The 20,681-nt window shown below is 40.8% G+C and overlaps 1 protein-coding gene and 1 long non-coding RNA gene across 3 annotated transcripts in view; one reads left to right on the plus strand and one right to left on the minus strand.

Annotated features, from left to right (window-relative positions):
* Positions 1 to 2,644, plus strand: part of LOC148343407 (uncharacterized) — a 16,036-nt gene extending 13,392 nt beyond the window's left edge. The window contains exons 3-4 of the long non-coding RNA XR_015842011.1: positions 2,346 to 2,494; positions 2,568 to 2,644. This is a non-coding gene — a long non-coding RNA (uncharacterized LOC148343407). The remainder of the gene's footprint in view (positions 1 to 2,345; positions 2,495 to 2,567) is intronic.
* fndc5a (fibronectin type III domain containing 5a) overlaps positions 1 to 16,955 on the minus strand; it is a 24,916-nt gene extending 7,961 nt beyond the window's left edge. For both annotated transcript variants that reach the window (XR_015842008.1, XM_088287746.1), the window contains exons 1-2: positions 16,335 to 16,955; positions 749 to 864 (exon numbers count right to left, since the gene is read on the minus strand). Coding sequence is in view for 1 of the 2 variants with exons in the window: in XM_088287746.1 (XP_088143872.1) it covers positions 749 to 864; positions 16,335 to 16,422 (204 nt within the window). In the remaining variant the exon portion in view is untranslated. The remainder of the gene's footprint in view (positions 1 to 748; positions 865 to 16,334) is intronic.
* Positions 16,956 to 20,681: the final 3,726 nt, after the last annotated feature.

The raw sequence follows: 20,681 nt of genomic DNA on the forward strand, positions 1-20,681 counted from the left end.
AATGAAGGCCTACGTCAGAAAGCCATACCCCGCCACGGCAAGTGAGACATACCTCGGGTATATTGATCGGGGTTAGGCTGTGCCTCAGAATTTCCCTAAATCTTAATCCTTCTTCAAAACTATCTTTCCAGCATGACTGTTCCCAAGTGCCAGATTCCATATATGATCATTAATGAAGAAACACTTTTCGGATGTACTAAGATGGATATTTGGAGTCACTCCGTCTTGTTCAGCATCAGCAAGCTCAGACCTTCCAAGTGTTCTTGGATGCAAATTCCTAAAGAGACTCAAAAATCCGATCTTGGTTGCGCCAACTCTCTCTTTGTGTCAGTTCAGTCTCCCAATAATTCAGGGAGGTTTTTGTTGCTATGTCGTTTTAGCGTCTAACACTAATGTAACTGTTACTTCTGCCAACTGAGCGACACCGGTCTTGCGTGTGTGTGTGTGTGAAGTTATGCAATTTAGTAATGTATGTTTGATGGAAGTAAACCCATTACACTCTCATGAGTTATTTTCTGAGGGCATTCAAACAAGACCTCAACTTCTTTGCTCATTCCCATTAGAATTTTAGAGACGAGAGCAAGGGAATTACACAGCAAGAAGAATAGCGCATTACAGCACCCGACAGAGATGAAAGGCAATCTCGCGTATATTGTCTCGTTGAGTCGTTTTCTATATGCACGCAAGTACCCTCCTTGATGTACATTATTTCTTTAAACAGCAATTGTGGTATTTGTACGTCAATCACCTGCTGTGTGATGGCAAAGCCAATGACAGGGTCTCCCTCGGGGATGTCCCATGTCACCAGAGCAGAGTTAGCTTTCACCGCTTTGATGGTAACATTGACAGGGGGGGACAAGATATCTGAAAAAGACAGATGAAAGGGTTTCCTTTAAACTTCTGAAGGGTAAAATCAAAGCAAAGTTGGGCACTGTCTCATCGCTGCCGTAGAACCAACCACAAATATAATCACAAACCATGTGCGGAAAATGGATGAGTGGATGGTGGTTTCTAAATGCATCATCTGAATTTACGATGCATTATTATTATTATTATTATTATTATTATTATTATTGTGGTGTTGCATATGAGCTGTTAAACATGAAACAAAAATAATTCAAGTTGTTTTTTCTTCAATCTACCCATTGCATGTGATAGAAATTGCCTGACATCTGTTGAGTGAGTGGATTACCGTGACAACAACATTCATGGTCTGCTTGTTACATGTCATCATGCGCTGCATAAGCGCAATGAAATAGCACAACCGCGTTCCCATTAACCTTGGCTGTACTTTGTGTATTATGGTAATTTACAAATGCACGCTTGAAGCACCAAAACATAAATTGTGACAATGGTAACCATTACACCTGAGAGCATCATAACATTGCAATGATATAATGTTTGACATTGTAAACAATATAACGTGATGATTTGAGGAAGGGCATAAGTAGAGCTTAAATCCGGACGCTAATGTGCCCTGAGAAAATAGTCACATTTCATATGTCTCTGTTAGAATGTTTGCTCTTACTCGGTGTCTCATGCTGCCAAATCACACCTGAATCGGCCGAATAATTTTGGGGCGAATTTGGAATAAATTGAGAGTTGATTTTTGAGGGAAAAAAAACTTATGAAATTAATGCATGCCCATAGTGTTGGTTTTTTTATATAGCAGTTTTGTGCCATCCTTGAATAATTTAAACTAGATTTGTTTTTATTATTATTAGATGATCAAAAAATGAAAATATATTAAGAGCATGTATTTTGTGGTCCTTTGTGGCCTCCCCTGTACTGCTGAATAATCATGGTCCTCTCAGGCATTTAAGTTGCTCATCCCTGTGCCAGCTGATTGGCGTTCACAGTTCTTCTTTGGGAGGTGCAAATGATTACGAATCTTGGCGCCAATCTGATGTCTTGTCTGTTCAGGCTTTTTCATGGGTTGATATGTACGACCAAAAAAATGTGGTAAAATTCCCCAAAATGCTGAAGATTTTCGTAGTTATTTGTATATGAACTGGATCATTTCTGCTTTAAAAAATTCATGTGGATGCAATGTTTGCCTTGAGGTGCAACTGAATTCTAATAACATTCAGAGGTGATCATCTATCTGAGGTTACGCCGCCCTAAAGTGATGACACTCAAGCGACTCGGACAATAAAAACTCAATAACGTGTTATTCAGTTTTTTGGGTTGACGTGTATATCTCAAAATCTGTATGAAAAATAACCATTGAAGTTTGAATTCTGAAACATTAGGGAACAAATTGTGACACTGTTGCGGTATTCTAAATAATGCATCCCACTTATCATCATCATATTTCGGCATACTTGTGAATGACTGTCCTTCAGGATTGATCGATATTAGGAGTCAAGGCCCGATTCTGACGAATAGGAACAAGGAGAAGTGGTCACGTTCAATGATGCCGCTCAGCTGTCTTTATTGGGATACAAACATAATCAGCCATCTCAGCACAGAGATGAGATATCGTACGACACAGGTTAACAAATTACACTGCTGCTAATTAATGATCAGGTTGCTCTCGCTCGTGAACTCACACACTGTTTCTTCAGACTTGCCAGCAAATCCGCAAGATGTTTCAGTGCTACTTGTTTCCACGGTACCTGTGGTTGAAGCTGTGATGAATAGCTAGTAAGAGAAGATGATTACATATCTTTACCATGGGCAACTCTCATGTTTAAAGTGACTTTGCTTTTGCTTAATCTCGACTATTTATATGTCCTCTCCCCTGCAGTCCCAGAGACGGAACAGGCCTGAGGGAACTCAAGAAGTCATAAATCAAACTCATTATTCAGCTCTTTCATTCTGTCTATATTGCGCTCTCATCTCAAAATACACACAGCGAGTTAACCTTTGAGTCCTCTAAGGGACTCTGACTCCAACTGGGACCTTATGTAATATTAAAGGCCAACTCTGTAGATTTAGTATTGCAGCCTGCAGATTTTTTTTTTATTCTCTTCCCGCTGGTCCCTCATCCCAAACCAAAGCACATAAATGCCCAACTTCCAAAGAATATTATCGCTGGAAGCCTTAATAACAATGCTGTCTGTTACTGTGTCTTACCTAAAAGTTTTATTTTAAAAATAGCTTGGTCTATTCGGTGTTTGAAAAACTTTTTTTTTTAGGTAAAGGGAGCTTATGTTGGACCACATATTTAAAAAAAAAAAGAAAAAAAGACCATCCCACATCAGCTATATATCTAACAAATTACAAATATACAATGCTCTCGTATCATTCAAAATGCAACTTGACGTCCATTAATTTTTTTTGTTATCAAACGTATTCCTTCGATCCCCTCCTTTTTTTAAATGAGCGTGTCATGAGTCATTTGTCCATCTGCCGTCCACTGTGTTGACAATTTGCAGCATAAAATCTTCATAAGCAAAACAAACATTTGTGTTCACAGGTAACAAATGTTGACAAATGACCATTCTCATTCATTTAGATAACGGACAAATTTAGAGCCATCAAGCAAAAAGGGAATACCTGGAAACCCCACAGACGATGACAGTCAAGATTGAAACCTGGAACCTCACAACTGTGAGGCAGATGTGCTAACCACTTCTCGTCTGTATGTTGAGGAAAAATAGGTGTGAATTATAGTTAAATATAAACATACATTTGTGAGATTTTTGATTTTTTGACTGCTTGCAGAGCACCATGTGATATGCATGCCTCTCATGGTTCGGGTGGGTGCCTATTCCAGCTGACTTGGGCCAAGAGGTGGGGTACACCTTGGACTGGTTACTAGTCAATTGGAGGCTGTTGCACATGTAACTAATTATATAATGGCCTGACTGCGTTTTACTTAAACACAGTAATATGTTCAAATTTTAGTAATGTACTCATTGGGCGGCACGGTGGCCGACTGGTTAGCACGATTGCCTCACAGTGCAGAAGTGCAGGGTTCGGTTCCGGCTCCGGCCTTCCTGTGTGGAGTTTGAATGTTCTCCCCGTGCCTGCGTGGGTTTTCTCCGGGTACTCCGGTTTCCTCCCACATTCCAAAAACATGCATTGTAGGCCGATTGAACACTCTAAATTGCCCCTAGGTATGAGTGTGAGCGCGGACGGTTGTTGGTCTACGTGTTCCCTGCGATCGGCTGGCAACCAGTTCAGGGTATCCCCCGCCTACTGCGTGAAGAAAACTAGGATAGACTCCAGCACCCCCCGCGACCCTAATGAGGAGAAGCGGTGCAGATCATGGATGGATGGATGGATTTTACCCATTATTGCTTAGAATGCGTATTGTCCTTTTGGCTACTAGAGGGTAGAACCGACAGAAAGCATCACGGTTGATGCATCATTGGATGGAATTATTGAATGGAAAGACTCAGTTTGTATACATATTTATTTGTATTTATCTATGCTGCACCAAGGATTGTCATTCGAGTTTAAATGTGTTGCACATAATGGCTGGCTTTAAAACAAGTACACTGATGCCCATAACGTTTAAATAGAACATTTGCCTCGTCATTTATAGCGCTTTTAAGACATGATCATGAGCAAGGGTCGACTCATGCGGGATCTGGATCTTTATTTTCCGTCCTAACAGAAACACGTCAGCAGCTAAACGACTTTTTACAACTCAACGACTCCATTCCCCCGGGCTTTGTTTACACTTCCCGTCCCCTGGCCGTGGAGGTCTCGCGGTAATGCGGCACGAGACGTTTAAAGTTCTGCCAGTACCTGTGCCTGCGTTCAGCCCATTCGAATGTTCTCTTCTGACGTTGCCGAGGCCCACCCCTACCATCGTCGCCACTGTCACAGTCTACTGCTCACCTTAATCACACAGTGACATTTGAAATTACTTTTCCACTTTACTAACCCAGCTATCTGCGCTCTCACCCAATGTAACCTTGCTGGGTGAGTTCAATATTTACTTTGAAATCGATGACCTACCCTTTACTAGAGTTCTAGAGAGGACAAAATCAGCATGCCAAGACAGCTTTGTTTTCTTTCAGTATTTTAAGACACATACCTAAATTCATACAATGGATTTAATCGGCTATTCCAATCCCATCTCCTCCAATGCTCTGCTGATGAACTCGATGTATTTAAATCTTCCTCCTCACATTCAACGTTGCTCTCAGCTTGTCTGTGAAGTCTCCACCCATCTATTTGTCCGTCCCACCGGCCTGTTTTAGCATCAGGGGGGGAAAGACAGACACTCTGCTACCCATCTCTGGACGGTACAGAGAGAAGAAAATACTGCGGAATGAAGGCCGTTTGTTTTGGTTATGGAACCGGTGTGTTTTAATCTTGAGAAATTGCTGTAATTATTATTTCACTAAGATTTATAAATGTTCAGGCATCACCTGTGAAAACATGTTCTCCTTTACGCCTGCCTCTCAGTTTTCTGTGCCATGTTTGAACCTTTTCCGTTGATGTTCATTTTAAATAGAATTTCCTTGAAAGAAAATACTCTTCACACACACAAATAGGTTAATTAAGCACATGTAATGTGATTTATCAAACCCACGACAACCAGTGATGGCTGCTTTTATATTTCAAAATAGAGTGTCTTAAAGGCAGCAATGCGATTATGAAACTTCTGAATGATTCTAGATCAAATTTGGACAAGAAGGAGTCATGCCGGAGACTAAGGGATGCCCATTTTTGGGGCGGGCGGACGCAGGATGATAATAATATCAAATATATATGACTTTCAGGAAATATATATTTTATACTGGCTCACGCTCTCTCTCTCTCTCTCTTACTCACTGACTCTCTCGCACGCACGCACTGCCATGGCTACTGCACCGTACACATGCTTGAGACCTCCATTAGCTCGGGTGTGTTATGTCCTTTTAGGTGAGCTGAATCTTTACACCAGGATGGCATTTCTAAGACCACTAAACATGCAAAGTATTCCACAATATGTGCTATTTCAGCAATGCTGACTTTGCCATGAATGTATCAAACTAAACTGAAGATATTTCCAGCCGTGGTCGTGGGCCATAGATTGCTCAAATCACAGTCAGCTCTGGATCAATGAGTTGTGCAGACAACAGCAACCTGCTGCATTCAGCAAGATAAACGTACGCCTCTGCCGTCTCACTGCTACTGGAGCCAGGGGATGGCAGGTTAAAAGCAGGCCAAGAAAGCAGTTCGGAGGTTTTGATACAAGTCTGGATTGGCATCCTACATCTCCCAAGTTCACCTGGCAAAGCAGGATGGGATGTTTTTCATTTTAATTACTGCAGAAGGAGTTTGTTTCGTACTTGATAATTTCGTGCGTTACCAAGGAAATGTGAGTATGACACTCTTACTATAAAATGTGTACAACCTCGGCCCTCATTAAAATAATTCAGACGCATTTGTCGTCATTCTCTACCACAATGAATTCGAAATAAAAAGATAAAGTTGTTATCCAACTATAAACTCATTTACTAAACTATCACAGAAATGTCATTTACAATTTGAGCGTTACACCCGTTTTATGCAGAATAACTTTCCAACCACTCGAAGGCCATCATACAATGAACACAAGAAGGTTAATTAGCTGGTTTTTTTCCCCCCAAATATTTATCAAATAGATAAAAAAGAGGAAAAATACAGCCATATCGGCGGAAATATAGCAAGCAATGCATTTGGTTTCAACCGTCAGGACACCAGTGAGTGCTCTCATGAGACGAAGACGACGAGATTGCAGCCGAGGGTCTTCTTCAAACCGCATCCTCCCACAGTTTTCTTGACTTTCTTTCTTTTGATACGTTTTGGAGGCTTACCTGCCTTTCTTTATTCCCCTTGGATTAAAAAGTACATTCAGAAGCCGCACAGTGTGTCATTTTGACTCATTTTCAGCGTTGCTAGTATTAATTGGCAATTGTTTGCATTCCTCGGCAGACGGCAGCACTGTGGGCAGCAACCATACCATGTCTTCATCCCGGAATGCAATGCGCACATGAATACAAGGTGGCGTATATGCAAATAAAATGTCTACAAAATGTATTATGATAGAAATTAGTTTTGAAAATGTTACCTTTTAGTTATGTTACTAACAACCAAATAAATCTTGTAAAGCAAACACATCATGACAGTCGGGCTTCCTTTCAAAGCTTTCATGTCGTTATCCACTTCCGTTCTGCCATTTCATGATGTTATAAGAGACAGTGAGTGTTGCCCCTGACCACGGGCTTTAAATATCCACATGACAGTCAGCTCTAATAAAACACCCGACACACATCTTCATAAACTCTCCCTGAGCGCACTTGTCTGCATGGCCGTGAGATATGGGTGTGACTTTGAGCCATGCTGGATATCCTGGTGAGTGTGTTTGTTCATGATGGCAGCTCATTGTCTATTCCATGTTGAGTGCCATCAAGGGTGACAACTCTTCAATATCCCTCTTCATTAGAGAAGCGATCGCAATAGACGGTGTTTGTGTGAAACGAGACAGCAAAGGAGAGTCACAATTTCCAGACAGCTTAGGAACATGAACACAGTTCTGGCTTTTGATTATTTAATGAACATCCTCCTCTTATTTCTGCCACCACATGGGAGACGAGTGCGTGTTTACTGCTTCAAGTTGAGTATTTGTCAGGCTTTTCCCAGGTTTGCTTTTATTGAACTAATTTTTCTTGGCTTTCACTTTGACATTGAATGGCTTAGATACAAACATTGTTGCATCGGAAATAAAGAATACGGACCCAGAAGAATATCATAGCTCACCTGCATTTATTAAATTGGTGAAATAAAAAACAAGCGCTTGCTGATCCCTGAAATGAAGTGGATTGATGAAGCGTCTTTTAGGAAAATGTAACTTGGTTGTTTTCAAAACGCATTAAGATCACTGCGTCTTCTCTTCTCTCTATTCTGGTTCTGCTCTGATTCTTTGACACTACATCAGTCAATGAATGAATGCAAATAGAGCATAACTACATTTAAAAATGTAGAACTTTAAGAGTTTTTCCAATCTCATTAGATCGTGCAGATATATCAAATGTGGCCCGTTGAGTGTGTATTTTTGTCAATGTGTGTATAATTCCAATATAAAGATTCCTTTGCAGGCACACACTAGACCTCTGACAAGCAGCCAATTCAATATATGAGCATTCTTTTTTGAAGAAGCAACAATGTAATTAGATTACATTTTGAATAGCAATTCTGCCATTCCCACCATGTTTGTTCTTGTATCAAACAACCAAATCTCAATGAGATGTGTTTCCTAAAAGCCATCCTTGACTACATTCTCTGCATACTGATCTTTTGGACTGCTCTGAGTCGGAATCATTGACATTCAGCAGTAGAATGAACTCCTTGGATGTGTATTATATACTAGCGACGTTAGAAATGTAATGAAACAAACCGTCATTAAAGTTATTAATGAAAGTACAAATTGTGTTGTTGCCCCCACTGATTATAGTTCAATGCTGACTTGAGGCCCCTCAGGGCGGAAAGATGATTTTGTTATAATACCCACTCAGTGATTGAGAGACCGAGGGGTCGTAAAAGCTTGTAGGGTGGTTTCTCAGCTTCTATCCGCCCCCAAGAGAAGCTACTGCTGATTGTTACAGCTCCACTACCCTTGGAAAAACATTACTCAAAGTCATGGTGTGGTGTGCTGCTCCCCGGGATGCTAATGAGTAAGCCTGCAAGGAAAAGTGCCTCATAGCTGTGTGTTGTCCAGTTTATTTAGAGGCAGACATAAGCCTCTAGTGTTTGCATTTCCTGATGCTTCCTTTTACGTGGTGCATCACTGTGCGCCTAATTCATCAACGCTAAATTCAACTAAGCTTTGCAGTCCACTGTTAAGTTTACAAGCGTTCCAAAATATGCATATTGCGTTTGGTCCCAAACAACCTAAAAGGTGGAGTTACAACCATTGCAGCCTGGTTTGTTGCTCAACAAGTCCATGCGACCCGGGGAATCGAAAGAACTTATGAACTGTGACGCAAATAAAACAATACAAAATTGCCAGCCATATACATTAATGGGGGTGATCAGCACATCAACCACAGAATGCAGAGGTCGCAGGTTCAAATCTGGCCTGGGTCTTCCTGTGTGGAGTTTGCATGTTCTCCCTGTGCCTGCTCATTTGATTATTTCAATTCCGTCCCATTTGAAATAACTGGTTTGCTTCACCCAGAAATTAATTTCAATTAAGTTACTTCATTTATTTTTAACTTTATACAGCGTTCCATTTTTTTGCCTGTGCAGCATAACACAAAAAAAGCCAAATGTTTAAGTAGTCCCAAATGTCAAGTAAAAGCAAGAGCAGAGTTTACCATTCCAAACTGTACAGTGAAGTATATTGTGCCGAGTGAACCGGAGGCATAATCACCAGCAGGTGTAAATATGAAAACAGCACAAACAAACATTGTGGAAAGAGAAGTTAAACTATGCGTCAACGTCATAAAAGCTTTAGCCAAATTAATCCACGTTGATGATTGTGAATGTTGTTGGGGCTGCTTATTTCGTCTTGGAAACATGCGATTGAGTGCGAGAGGCTGGTGAGCTGTGGCTGCTCTTTGCTCTTGGGGGTTAACACACATTCACTGCAGAAGGCCGCTCACCTCATCTATATTTTATGTGCCATGATAGAGCCATCAGGGTTTATGGCCTGCAGATCGCCTTCACGTGTGTTCAAAGAGACCTTGGCACATGGGCTCGTCCTTGTGAGTGCGTGCACATCCACACGTACTGTACTCACGCACACACTTTCACACACTGTCACACAAACATGCACGCACACACACACACACACGAGTACGCATACAAAACACAATTGCATGCTCACCCAATCACAAAAAGTCACGATGATCATGTAATGCACTGTAAAGCATTAATGTGCCTCATTCCAATGGTTAAACCTAAAGTAAATAATTTAGATATGTTACGTCATGCATGTTTGCATAATGTAGCGCCATGCCACAGTGTGGCATATCTATTTTTCCAGGTGTGGAGATTAAATGATAAAAGCTCGTTCTATGGTGCCCATCGGAATGATAATTTGGCTATACACACCTGAAACAAAGTATAACTGTGACAACTTTGACAAGCATCCTATAGGTGAGTATATAAAAAAAAAAGGATCTTTGACGTCTTTAGCCGTCAATGGCACTAAATGAGTTTTAAATTTTCCGTGAAAAATCTATTTTTTACCAGTCAAAGTCACAATTTTTCAGCACGATCACATTATATTCTAAAGGACGCAGAAAGCGTCTGCCTGAGTGGCTGCTGGAAACATGACTGTTTAAAAAAGGATACCCAAGGTGTGTCATTTTGCCATAATACTGTTTTTTTAAGCGTTTGCGTGCAAATATTTCTTTTGCTGTCCATTTTCCTATTACTACAATTTTAACCACGCTCACAATCTCCTTTTTATGTGGCAATGGACACTTTCATGTCACCAGTAAGCAAGATAATGAGTGAAATAGGGTGACAGTGTCTTTTCACCTGGTCATTCTGCTATTGATTTGTCTCATGTGAGTTACATACTGACAGGTTTATGAAGTAGGCGGTTGCACAGATTACAGACGGGAACAAGTGGCCACATTAACATGAACATCAATCAATATTAACCTAATTAAAGCTCTGAATAGACACTGTCATGTAAAGCTGCAGTTGCCAGCAAGGATATTCCACAGAGTCACGGAACCAAAAATCGATTATCTGGGTCGGAAAGGAATTGTTCATTTGAAAATCAGTTGCATCTGCCGGTGCGTCTACCTCCTTCAGAGAGGTGAAGAGGCTAAACGAAAGACGAAGGAGAGCCTGTAGCTTCCAAGAAAAGGACAGCTGCACTTCCAATTCCTAACTGCAGCATGCCCTCCGAACCAAGGATGAGACTTTACTGATGATTTTGTGTTTTATTTTTGAGCAAGATGTATCCATAACCGTGTAACCTTAAAACCGAATCACCGTAAGAGCTGAAACACAGTTCAAAACATACGCATACAATTAGCTGACATATTTCACATTCAACACTTAATATTTACAAACACAAAATACTTATATCCATCGTTTACACACCTTTTGCCTCTTCGGAGGGGGTGCTAGAAAAATAAACGTCCGTTTTCTGAGGCGCAATATGAAACTTTTTGCCGTACTCTTCGTTAATGTACCTTAAGTGTGAACAGTACTAGACAGGAATGTCGCATTCAAAATAAAAGCACATAGCTTAAACCGGAAGTAGAACCTTTCAATGCAAATTTCAAATGAAAATAAAATAATAATAAACAAAATCACCGCTGCTGTTCACAAAATATGAATATGGTTAGTTACACTAACATTAAATCTTAGTGAAGCAGGATTTTCTGTAATGACGGAAACCAAAAGAGGAACAATCATTCCCACTTCCACAAGATGGCACCACCTTGTTGAAGAGTCACAAAAAACATTGGGGAACATCGATGTAAAGAATATTTTCTGATGATCTCAACACAAACTTAAGTCATATTCAGAACAAGATACAGTAATACCCCGGTTATCGCGGTTAATGGGGACCGAGACCACCCGCGAAAACTGAAAATCCGCGAAGTAGCGGTGCACCTTCAAAAATGCTTAAAAAAAAAAAAAGTGCGAAGTAGCGGCGCACCTTCAAAAATGCTTAAAAAAAAAAACTAAAATAAAAAAAAAATATATATATATATATATACGGGTAGAGAGAGAGAGAATGAAATTCATGTTATAACAAAAAAAAATAATTAGTATTTAAACTTATTTTTTGATTCCCCAGCCATTATTTTAGTATTTATTCAATTACTTCTTTTTGTATTTATTTAATTACTTCGACACGCTCTTCTTCGGCGCACGCCGGCCGTCTAACCGCTCCAGCGCCCCCTCGTGCCGCTCGGCGAAACTACAATGCCCCCGAATATTTTTTAGACCCGCGAAGCACTGAACCCGCGAAAGGTGAACCGCGAAGTAGCGGGGTATTACTATATAGTCAGATTAAGTCACAGAAATTGATATTCCGCCCACATTCCAAAAACATGCATGGAAGCTTGATTGGAAATGCCGCTTTTCTGAACGCTCAAAAAACTCACACATTTACACTGTGGTGGTGTTAAACTACATTCTGTAGCCAGGTCAGCTCTGGGGCAGGCTTACGGAAGTGTGGCTGCCAGTAAGCGCCTACGTCTCCTCTGACAACCACCAACTATTCACTCTCAGCCTTACACCAGTTTGAGTGACATGAGAGGCAAGGTGGGTGAAGTGTGTAGCCCAAGGACACGACACATGCACCAGAGAAAGGTTTGTGGACGACCAGCTCTGTGAAGTAAGATATTCTGAGTTGTGCTAAGGCCAGAACAAAACTATGGGACTTGGCTTGTACAAATGCTAGAAGGACCGGGCCCCCCTGAAAGAGAGTTTGAAATTGCCTAAAAATGTCACAAGATGACCTCACCTCACTTCAACATACAGTAGAAACCACAATTCCAATGAAGTTGGGGTATTGTGTAAAATGTAAATAATAACCGTCTACAACATCCTTTTCAACCTATTTTGTTGAATACTCCACAAACACAAGGTATTTATGTTAAGATGTTTTTTTTTCTTCTTTTTTTCCTCACATTGCCAAAAATGTGGGACAGGAGAAAGAAAAGACTAGGAAACTTGAGGAATGCTCAAAAACACTTGTTTGGGTCATTCCACCGGTCAGCAGGTTAAACGGAAACAGGTGCATGTGATGAGTGGGTATAAAAGGAGCCAGCCACGAAAGGCTCCGTTGTCCGCAAGCAATTTCATCATTTTGTAAACTGTGTGACTAAATTGTCCAACAATTTAAGAACTTTTTTTCTGAATTTCCTCTATCCCTAATATCAAAAGATTCAGTGAATCTGGATTAAATTGCTTCATTTACAAATACATGTTAAAAGCCATACAACAGCGAGAAATGCTGTTTGCTCCGCCGGGCCTGAGCTCAGCGTCTGTACTGACGCAAAGTACAAAAGTGGTTTGACTAGTTTTGAAATTTTTTTTGGGGGGGGGGGGGGGGGGTGGGAATCATGGGCACTGTGTCGTCTGTCCCAAAAAAAGAAAATGACCATCTGGAAAAAGCCTGCATCTGTGATGGTATGCAGGTGTGTTAGTGGCCAGGGCATCGGTCACTTGCACATATATCACATCCAAAGAATTCCACCTACATAGCGTCAACAATAAGGATTCAAATTTTGTAGACAGTGTATGTGAACTTGGGCATAAAAACCGCCGCATCCTGACTTTTGTACCGGTGCAAGCCTAATTTGTCATGTTTGCCAGTTTTGTTGACCAAACTGCAGGAGCATGCCAAAAGTGTGCTTCTCTCATTGCAATTAAAAAAGGCCCAGGATACTGTCTGACCACCTGTAACGTTTCCTAGCTACAGAAAATTGAGCTAACTCCAAACTAATGACATCAACAGTGCCCGATGGTTAAATGCAGCAGAAATGAGGCCTGGTAATGATGATAATGGTGTTGATGCTGAAAGGTAGGAGTTCAGAAATTCCATTGGGCTACTCACTCCCCTCTCCATGTAACTCTCACGCTCAACTCTTCATGTTTACACTCAGCTCACCTCAATAAGAAGAGCTGAGTTTGATCAGCCGGATCAAACCATTTTTTTAATAACAAAAGGTGGGCACAGCCATTTTGTTGATTAAAATATTACATTTCTACAAAGTATTGTATGATTTGAACAGTTCTCAAAAATATCTCAAGTGTATATTGAGATCTTCCTTTGGCGTAAGGGACACCCAAGGTTAGATTTTTTTTTGGTGACTGTTAGAGAAGCCAGGATGGATGCAGAAGATAGGCTTAGATGGGAAAGGATGACGGGCTGTGCCGTCCCTTAGCTGAAAGGAAAAGGATCAAGAAAATACTTTTTACTATATAGACTATAGAGATGACGACTGAGAATTTATCACATGCTCCTGTATGACGCTGAGCCCCAAAAGGTACATTTTTACATGCAGCATAAAAACAAATCTTGAAAAACTGCATTCCAATTAAAAGCCTCACAAAAACAAAAAGGGGTAAGCCTGGAGTCGTTTTGTCTTTTGCATCCGAGTTCAATTTGTTGAATGACTAATTGATTTTTTTTTTCCTTTTTCCTTGGAACAGCCCAGGGAAAATTGCTCACGAGGATTTATGGACCCATTGAGATGAAGGTGTTAGGGAGTCGATTTACATTTTAAATTGAAACATTACCTCTCCTTTCCCAGGTTCAACCAGCTGTTTATGAGTCGCTATAAACACAGATGCAGTAAAGACGTCAGCGCGGTGTAAATATTACAGTCCCAGTCCCACTCATACTCAGACTTGACATCACATCAATGTGTCCTGGAGTTTCTTGTGCTTGTCTTTCAAAAAAAAAAAAAAAATCACCTTAACCTATTTTCCTGCTATTTATGAGCCTTATGTTATCACACTGTTAAATAATGAATGTGGTCATGTGCGGATATAATGCCATTTTGCATATGTCAAGAATTTGCATTCAATTAGTATTGAAATGGATTATGAAATGCTTGATTAACCACGAGAATCTCCATATGTGTCCACTGTATGATAAATAAGCATATTTATGAGCGGGTTCAAGCCAAGCCATATACTGTAGAAGGAATCCGGAATAAAGTGGCACAATTTCAAATATTATTCAAATCGGATGACGAGAGGATGAATGAATGAAATGTGAGCAAATTTTGAAAAGAGACAGTTAATACAAATGTCAGTAGATTGTTTGATAGGTGGAAAAATGCCGACCAAAATAGCAGTATATTTACAGTATAGCGTTACATTCGTTACATTTACATTTCATAACATACAGACGTGTGTTTTACCACCAGATAATTTGAATGGAATTTTTCCTCTTGACAGTTAGGTTTTATTTTATTTATATCTTTAATCACTGCATTTGTTTTTCTTTTTTTAAATATGCAAAAGACCCCCCCCCCCCTAAAAAACACAATAGACGAATATGAAACGTGAACATTGTGATTCGCCCAGCCCTACTCAGTACATTGTTTAAAAAATGTTCATTAAATCTTTAAATTGACCTGTTAACTTTTCATACTTGTTGTAACCTGCAGGTTTAATATTCAGTTTTAAAATAAAATTACCAAACTTCAGCCTTTTTCATCTGTTTTTTCATTTTGAAGAGTAAACTAATAATAATTAAAAAAAAAATAATAATAATATCAGCTGCTATGGAATATTTATATCATGATACATTTTCAACCATATCACCCAGTCCCATGTGAAAATTACATATTGCGATTATTTTCAAGTAGAAGTTGTACCAAACCCCCAAATAATTTGTCAGAAAAAAAAAAACCTTTTTGCATTGAATGGCCTCCAGATTACGACCTCCATGCTGATGTGATTCAACATTATATGAAAGCTGTTTCAACTCTGCATGCTCAGTATTAGAAACCGCTCCAAGTATGATGGTTGACCTCTACAAACTGCCGCCTCAAGAGTAAACATAAGATCAGATAACTTTTATATATTTTTGACAGGGCCAATTAAAACTCTGAATTGTTATCTTTGTAATGGGATTTTCGATATAGTGATTGGATTGGATGCCTTTACCGAGAGACTATAATTTAGAGGCTTGTAGAGTGGTAAACACACCAACACCAGTGTTTACAAAATGTGCCAATTCTGGATTGTTGATAGAATACAGTATAGTTCTTCAATTTCTTATTTGAAATTGTATCATCCATCTCTTTAACTCTCGAGTGAAGGCATACAAGAAGGACGATGCACAAGGGAACTGCTGTACGCGACTAATGCTGACATCGATTAAAGATCACATTTGTAATGTTTTGTTATTCTCAGTATGAAGCACATATTTGCAATTTGGGGAGTAATGGCTTGATTTGCCACTAGGGTGAACATGCGCGTACCTTTTGGACACAGTAAAAATAGTCTAACAGTGTAGAATTTGGACCTAATGGACACATTATTATGATTTTTAAAAGGTTTTATAGCGAAAGATCTCGGACACAAACGCGAGCGCGCGCGCGCGCGCGCAAGCGCACGCTCACACGCACGCACACAGCATTATATTACAAGCAATTACAGTTTTAATACAGCCCATTCAAGCCAATCAACCTAGGCCATCGTAATACAGCCATTATAACAGATCGTATTTGCGAGTAAGGTAATTGCACGCGTGTTGGTCACGCAAACGTTCTCCACAGGTTCCAAAGACAATGCCCAGCGTGCCTAGGGTGCACAGCGATGTTGACACCCGTTCAAACAGGCTTTTGCCCATGCACACGTATGCTGCTCACCCCGCTGTGGCACCTTTAGTCACACAGTCAAATTGCACTCAAACACGGCTGCTGCTGCACTGACTCAACCGTTACAATTGTACACGAACATAAACTTACCCGCCGAGACCCGCGAGACGCCAAAACAGCTGAGAACGAGCAGAAAAAATCGCTCCATCTTTCTCGCTCGGACGACCTGCGGTCCCATTTACTCCGACAGCCAGGGAAGCTGCGTTAAGCGCCCGGCTGGCATGTCCCTTCGAGTGAGAGGCTCGTCTGGACGGGAAAAGAGCACCGAGCAGTCCCGGTAGCCGCTTCCACATTCAACACGCTCGACTGTGCCCGTGCCACCGCCACCCCACAACTACAAACATCGCCTTCGAGTGCGTTTCACTGTCTTCTTCCTCCGTGTAGCAGCGGAGCTCCGAAAGAATCCTCGACCTGCACCTGATGATGATGATGATGATGATGTTGCGTGCTGATGCTGGAGGTGGTGGCTGCTGCAGAGTCAAACGTGCTGGTGTTGTATATGAGAGCCACTGCCAGCCTCTCGGCTACACCGGCGGGATTATACAGCAAGGGAACCACTCAAGTTAACCCATTTCCAAGGAAATCGAAGCTTTTAAAAGACTCCAATCAGCATGCTTAGTTTGCATTCAGCAATAATACGGGTAGCATTGACAAACAAAATTGTAAGGATTCTGGATACTGACTACCAGAAGCGTTTCACTAAGACTGATGCTCTCTCTCATTCTCCCGCTCTACAATCTCTGAAACATCACTGCCCACTCACATATTAAATATGCATACAGCAGCCCACGCAGACAGTCTCTGCAGCCCGGCTTGGCTTTTTCCTATACTTTAAAATCAAACACTTGCCCCTTTACTACACAGTCCCCCCCCCCCCCCCCCCCCCTCCCCCGCTTCATCGTCAAACAAAAGCAAACACACTCATGCACACAATTTCACCAGCTCACGTACTTTTAGGGGCCTCGGCTCTGTTGGAAAAGTTTCCATACTGTACCTGAACTTGAGGTTGATCCTCAGAAGCGAGAAGAGTGTGTGTCGAGGTAAATATGTGTGAGCAAGTGGAGTGGGCAGTCGCTACCCGAGCTGGCTCTCTTTTCACACGCTGCCTTGCACCTCAATTTCATAGCCTGCTGTCGGTGACGTGCTACAGGGAACACAGTTCTTTGTAATGTTCTTGTTCTCCGTCATCATATGTGTGTGCGTGCGTGCGTGCGTGTGTGTTTCAGAGACAGATTCACCTCTGTCCCAGGGTCAGCTGATATACAGCTTCACTGACCCAAGTGCTACAATGGATTGATGAAATAATTGAAGCGCTTTAAAGCAAGTGCAAGACAGTGGAATCTTCAAGATGCAAGACAATCCGCTGTGTGGTCCTGAAATTTTAAAAATCATATTTTTACACTGATACAACATTACATTACAACACTCAGGGTTCTGCAGGTGTTTTCATGAGCGATGCACAGTATAAATCTGTGCGGAGACATGTTAGACCAGTTGTTTGTAATTTTGGTGTATCTGGAAAAAGGGCTGTTTGCGCTGTTGTGGGGGTGAACACAGGAGACTATAAAGTGGTGTATTGTTGTGTGTTGTTTTATCTGAATTATATCAGCTTGCATGTTCTCTTTTTTTCTCTTTGTGTTGGAGAAATCAGTGCATAAATAACAATTTGAAAACCTCCCTCTAAAAGTATCGGATATGACCACGCCCTCTCTCCTCCCTCCACCTCTTGGTGGGAATAACTGAAGGGATTGATCACAATTTGTTAATTTAAAATCATTGCAAATACACCGCGAATAATGTCAAAATAGGCTCACTTTGGCCCATTTGTTACACCGTGCAAGCCCCGCCACAAAAATCCACAAATCCCTAAAATCTTGTGTACAAACTATCCAGTTTAACGCTGCTTAGATGCCTGTTTCGGCGGTTGAATTTGAAGTAGGACCTCTATTTCTGGCTCCACACTGGCCAACGGGAGTCATGGAGTGAAGGTGAATCCCAACATTATATCATTCCTTCTGTTCTCCAAAGACAATCATCCCAATTTTCTTTCCGCTTAATTAGAGGCAATGTTGCCGCATCCAGTCGTTCATTTGTTTGATGCGGTTTACAAAGTCATTCAGTGGCTCCATCAACACCTGCTGTAAGTGATGTACATTCGCCCGCATAATTCCGCTCTGCTATATTATTCATAGCTGTTGTCGCTCACAACGGAACAATGGCCACGTCTTTTTAACTGATTTAAAATGGCAACCTTTAAAAAGTGCCATGAAATGTCAGTTTCATACAAATGTCAAAACCTAATTTGACTAATTAGTACACGCATTTCATGCCATAGTATATCATTAAATAATCAATAAAATGCCAAATTTTGTGTGTAATGTTGTAGCATCCCGAAAGTAACAGCGCGATACTGCTGACTACGAGCTTTATGGCAACCACTCGACTGGTTACTGTCGACCATAACCTGCGGTGAATACTGCGCACGTAAACCCTTTTAGCTTTTACCACTCATTCACTGCACATGTTTGTCACGTGCGCACACCTTCCACTACCACACAAACATTAACAACACATCATTAACTGGCAAACATTTAATTGACCTGTAACTGCCACCTGCTCACATAACTCTGTCCAGCATGTGCTGCTTTTTTTTTTTCCACATCGCAAAATGTGACAAATCTTTACTGCCTAACGTATCCGTGCTTTTATCTTCAGTAGACTTGATTTTTGTAACCGCTCATTCCAAAACGCTGCAGCCCGGGTTCTGAGGAGAACAAAGAGATCAGAAGATATTAGTCCAGTCTTAAATGCTTTACACGGGCTCCCAATTAGCTGCTACTTCTCTCTAAGTCTTTGAATGTTTTGGGTCCTGAAAACATTCAAGAGAGGCTGATTGAATATAAACCGAATATGACTCTGAGATCTGCAGACTTGGGTCAAATTGTGGAGCCCAGAGTTAAAAGTAAACATGGGCAAGCTGCATTTAGCCGTTATGCTGCACACAAATGGGATAAGAAGAAGTGAAGTCAGCCCAGAGTGTTAATGCTTTTAAAAATGTTTCTTTTTTCTCAAATCTTTCGTTAAGGTCCCCTAAACAATATGAAATGTATTTTTTAAATTGCAATAGAAAAACAAGAAATCGCACATTTTCCCCAAAAATCTTCCGTGCTCGGTACCGATGCACGGATTGGTTGTTGGGACCTCTGATTTCCAGAATCTCAGCAATTCATACTAAATTGGTTACAGATTTTGCACATGTTTTCAGCACTTATTTTCAAACATATATTTTTAGAAAAAAATCTCAAAAATAACTTGACAAAGTCAACTTTTTGTTACATGTTTAGTTACACTATCAAAAGTTTGCCCAATTGCAGGTAAAAAAAATGAACAAAAAGGCAAACAAGATCCTGCAAGGAATCAAAAAACTAAATTAACAAAGTCCAATGATATTCGGGAAAAAAAGGATGGGCAAGAAGGAGTCTCTTTTGGATGCATTTGCTTCTCACTTTTGTAAAATCGAACCACATCCATCTCAGTTTCCTCACAGAATGTTGATTGAAGTAGTCATTTGTGATTGGCCACAAACTCATCTTTGCTTGACAAATAGGATATGTAATCTCGCAAATCCGGACACTTCACAAGGTTAAGTATAACATTCATTCTTACACTCATGCTCATATTGATTTCCCCCGCACTTGGAGTTGATGCTTCCTGCTAGGTCATATGGAGGTGAGTTCCCCATCCGAGAGTGTTTTTTTTCCCCTCCTCATCGAGGTTGGTTTGGAGTGGAAGTGGTGATAGCGAGTATATGATGAAGGGAGCAGTCATCTCTGTTCCTGTTTTAGCTTGATAGGATTGGCACAGTGGCTACGGCAGTGGAGATAAATGCTCACAGAGCTCCGACAGCACGGGAAAAGCATGCAAGCATTGAGAAAATAAAGTTAAGCAGCAGACCTTTTAGATCGCCCATGGGATAGTGGATATGGGAAAAAAAGGAGATCTCCACTGCCAGGCTTTCATTTTAGGTCCAACATTTTTGATTGGCATGCACAGTTGACACTTTAGAATCTTCAAAGGGGGCGTGTGTACTTCTGCATGTGCAGGGAGCGGAGCTCTTGGATGCTTCCTATTCATAGACCCAACATAGCTCCACTCGGTTCATTTAATTACTTTGTGCAAGGACATGCGGATGTTTGAAAATGACTGAAATTTCAAAGCATCTTAACGGACCGATACATGAATTGTAGCAGGCGTCTCCAAATCAGGGCAAGCTGTGACTATGTTTTCTTGAGTTTAAGAGAGATTTAATTTTTATTCTTCCACAGAAGGAAATTGAGAACAGATTCTTGTTTGTAAAGCTGACCTGGAAATTCAGATAAAAATATTTTATTACAAGAATTCTCGGGTGTAAACATCAGAAAAAAGGTATAGTGGTAC

This window comes from Idiotropiscis lumnitzeri, chromosome 1, assembly GCF_059441095.1.
Source record: "Idiotropiscis lumnitzeri isolate Australia: NSW breed Sydney's pygmy pipehorse chromosome 1, RoL_Ilum_1.0, whole genome shotgun sequence".
NCBI lineage: Eukaryota > Metazoa > Chordata > Actinopteri > Syngnathiformes > Syngnathidae > Idiotropiscis > Idiotropiscis lumnitzeri.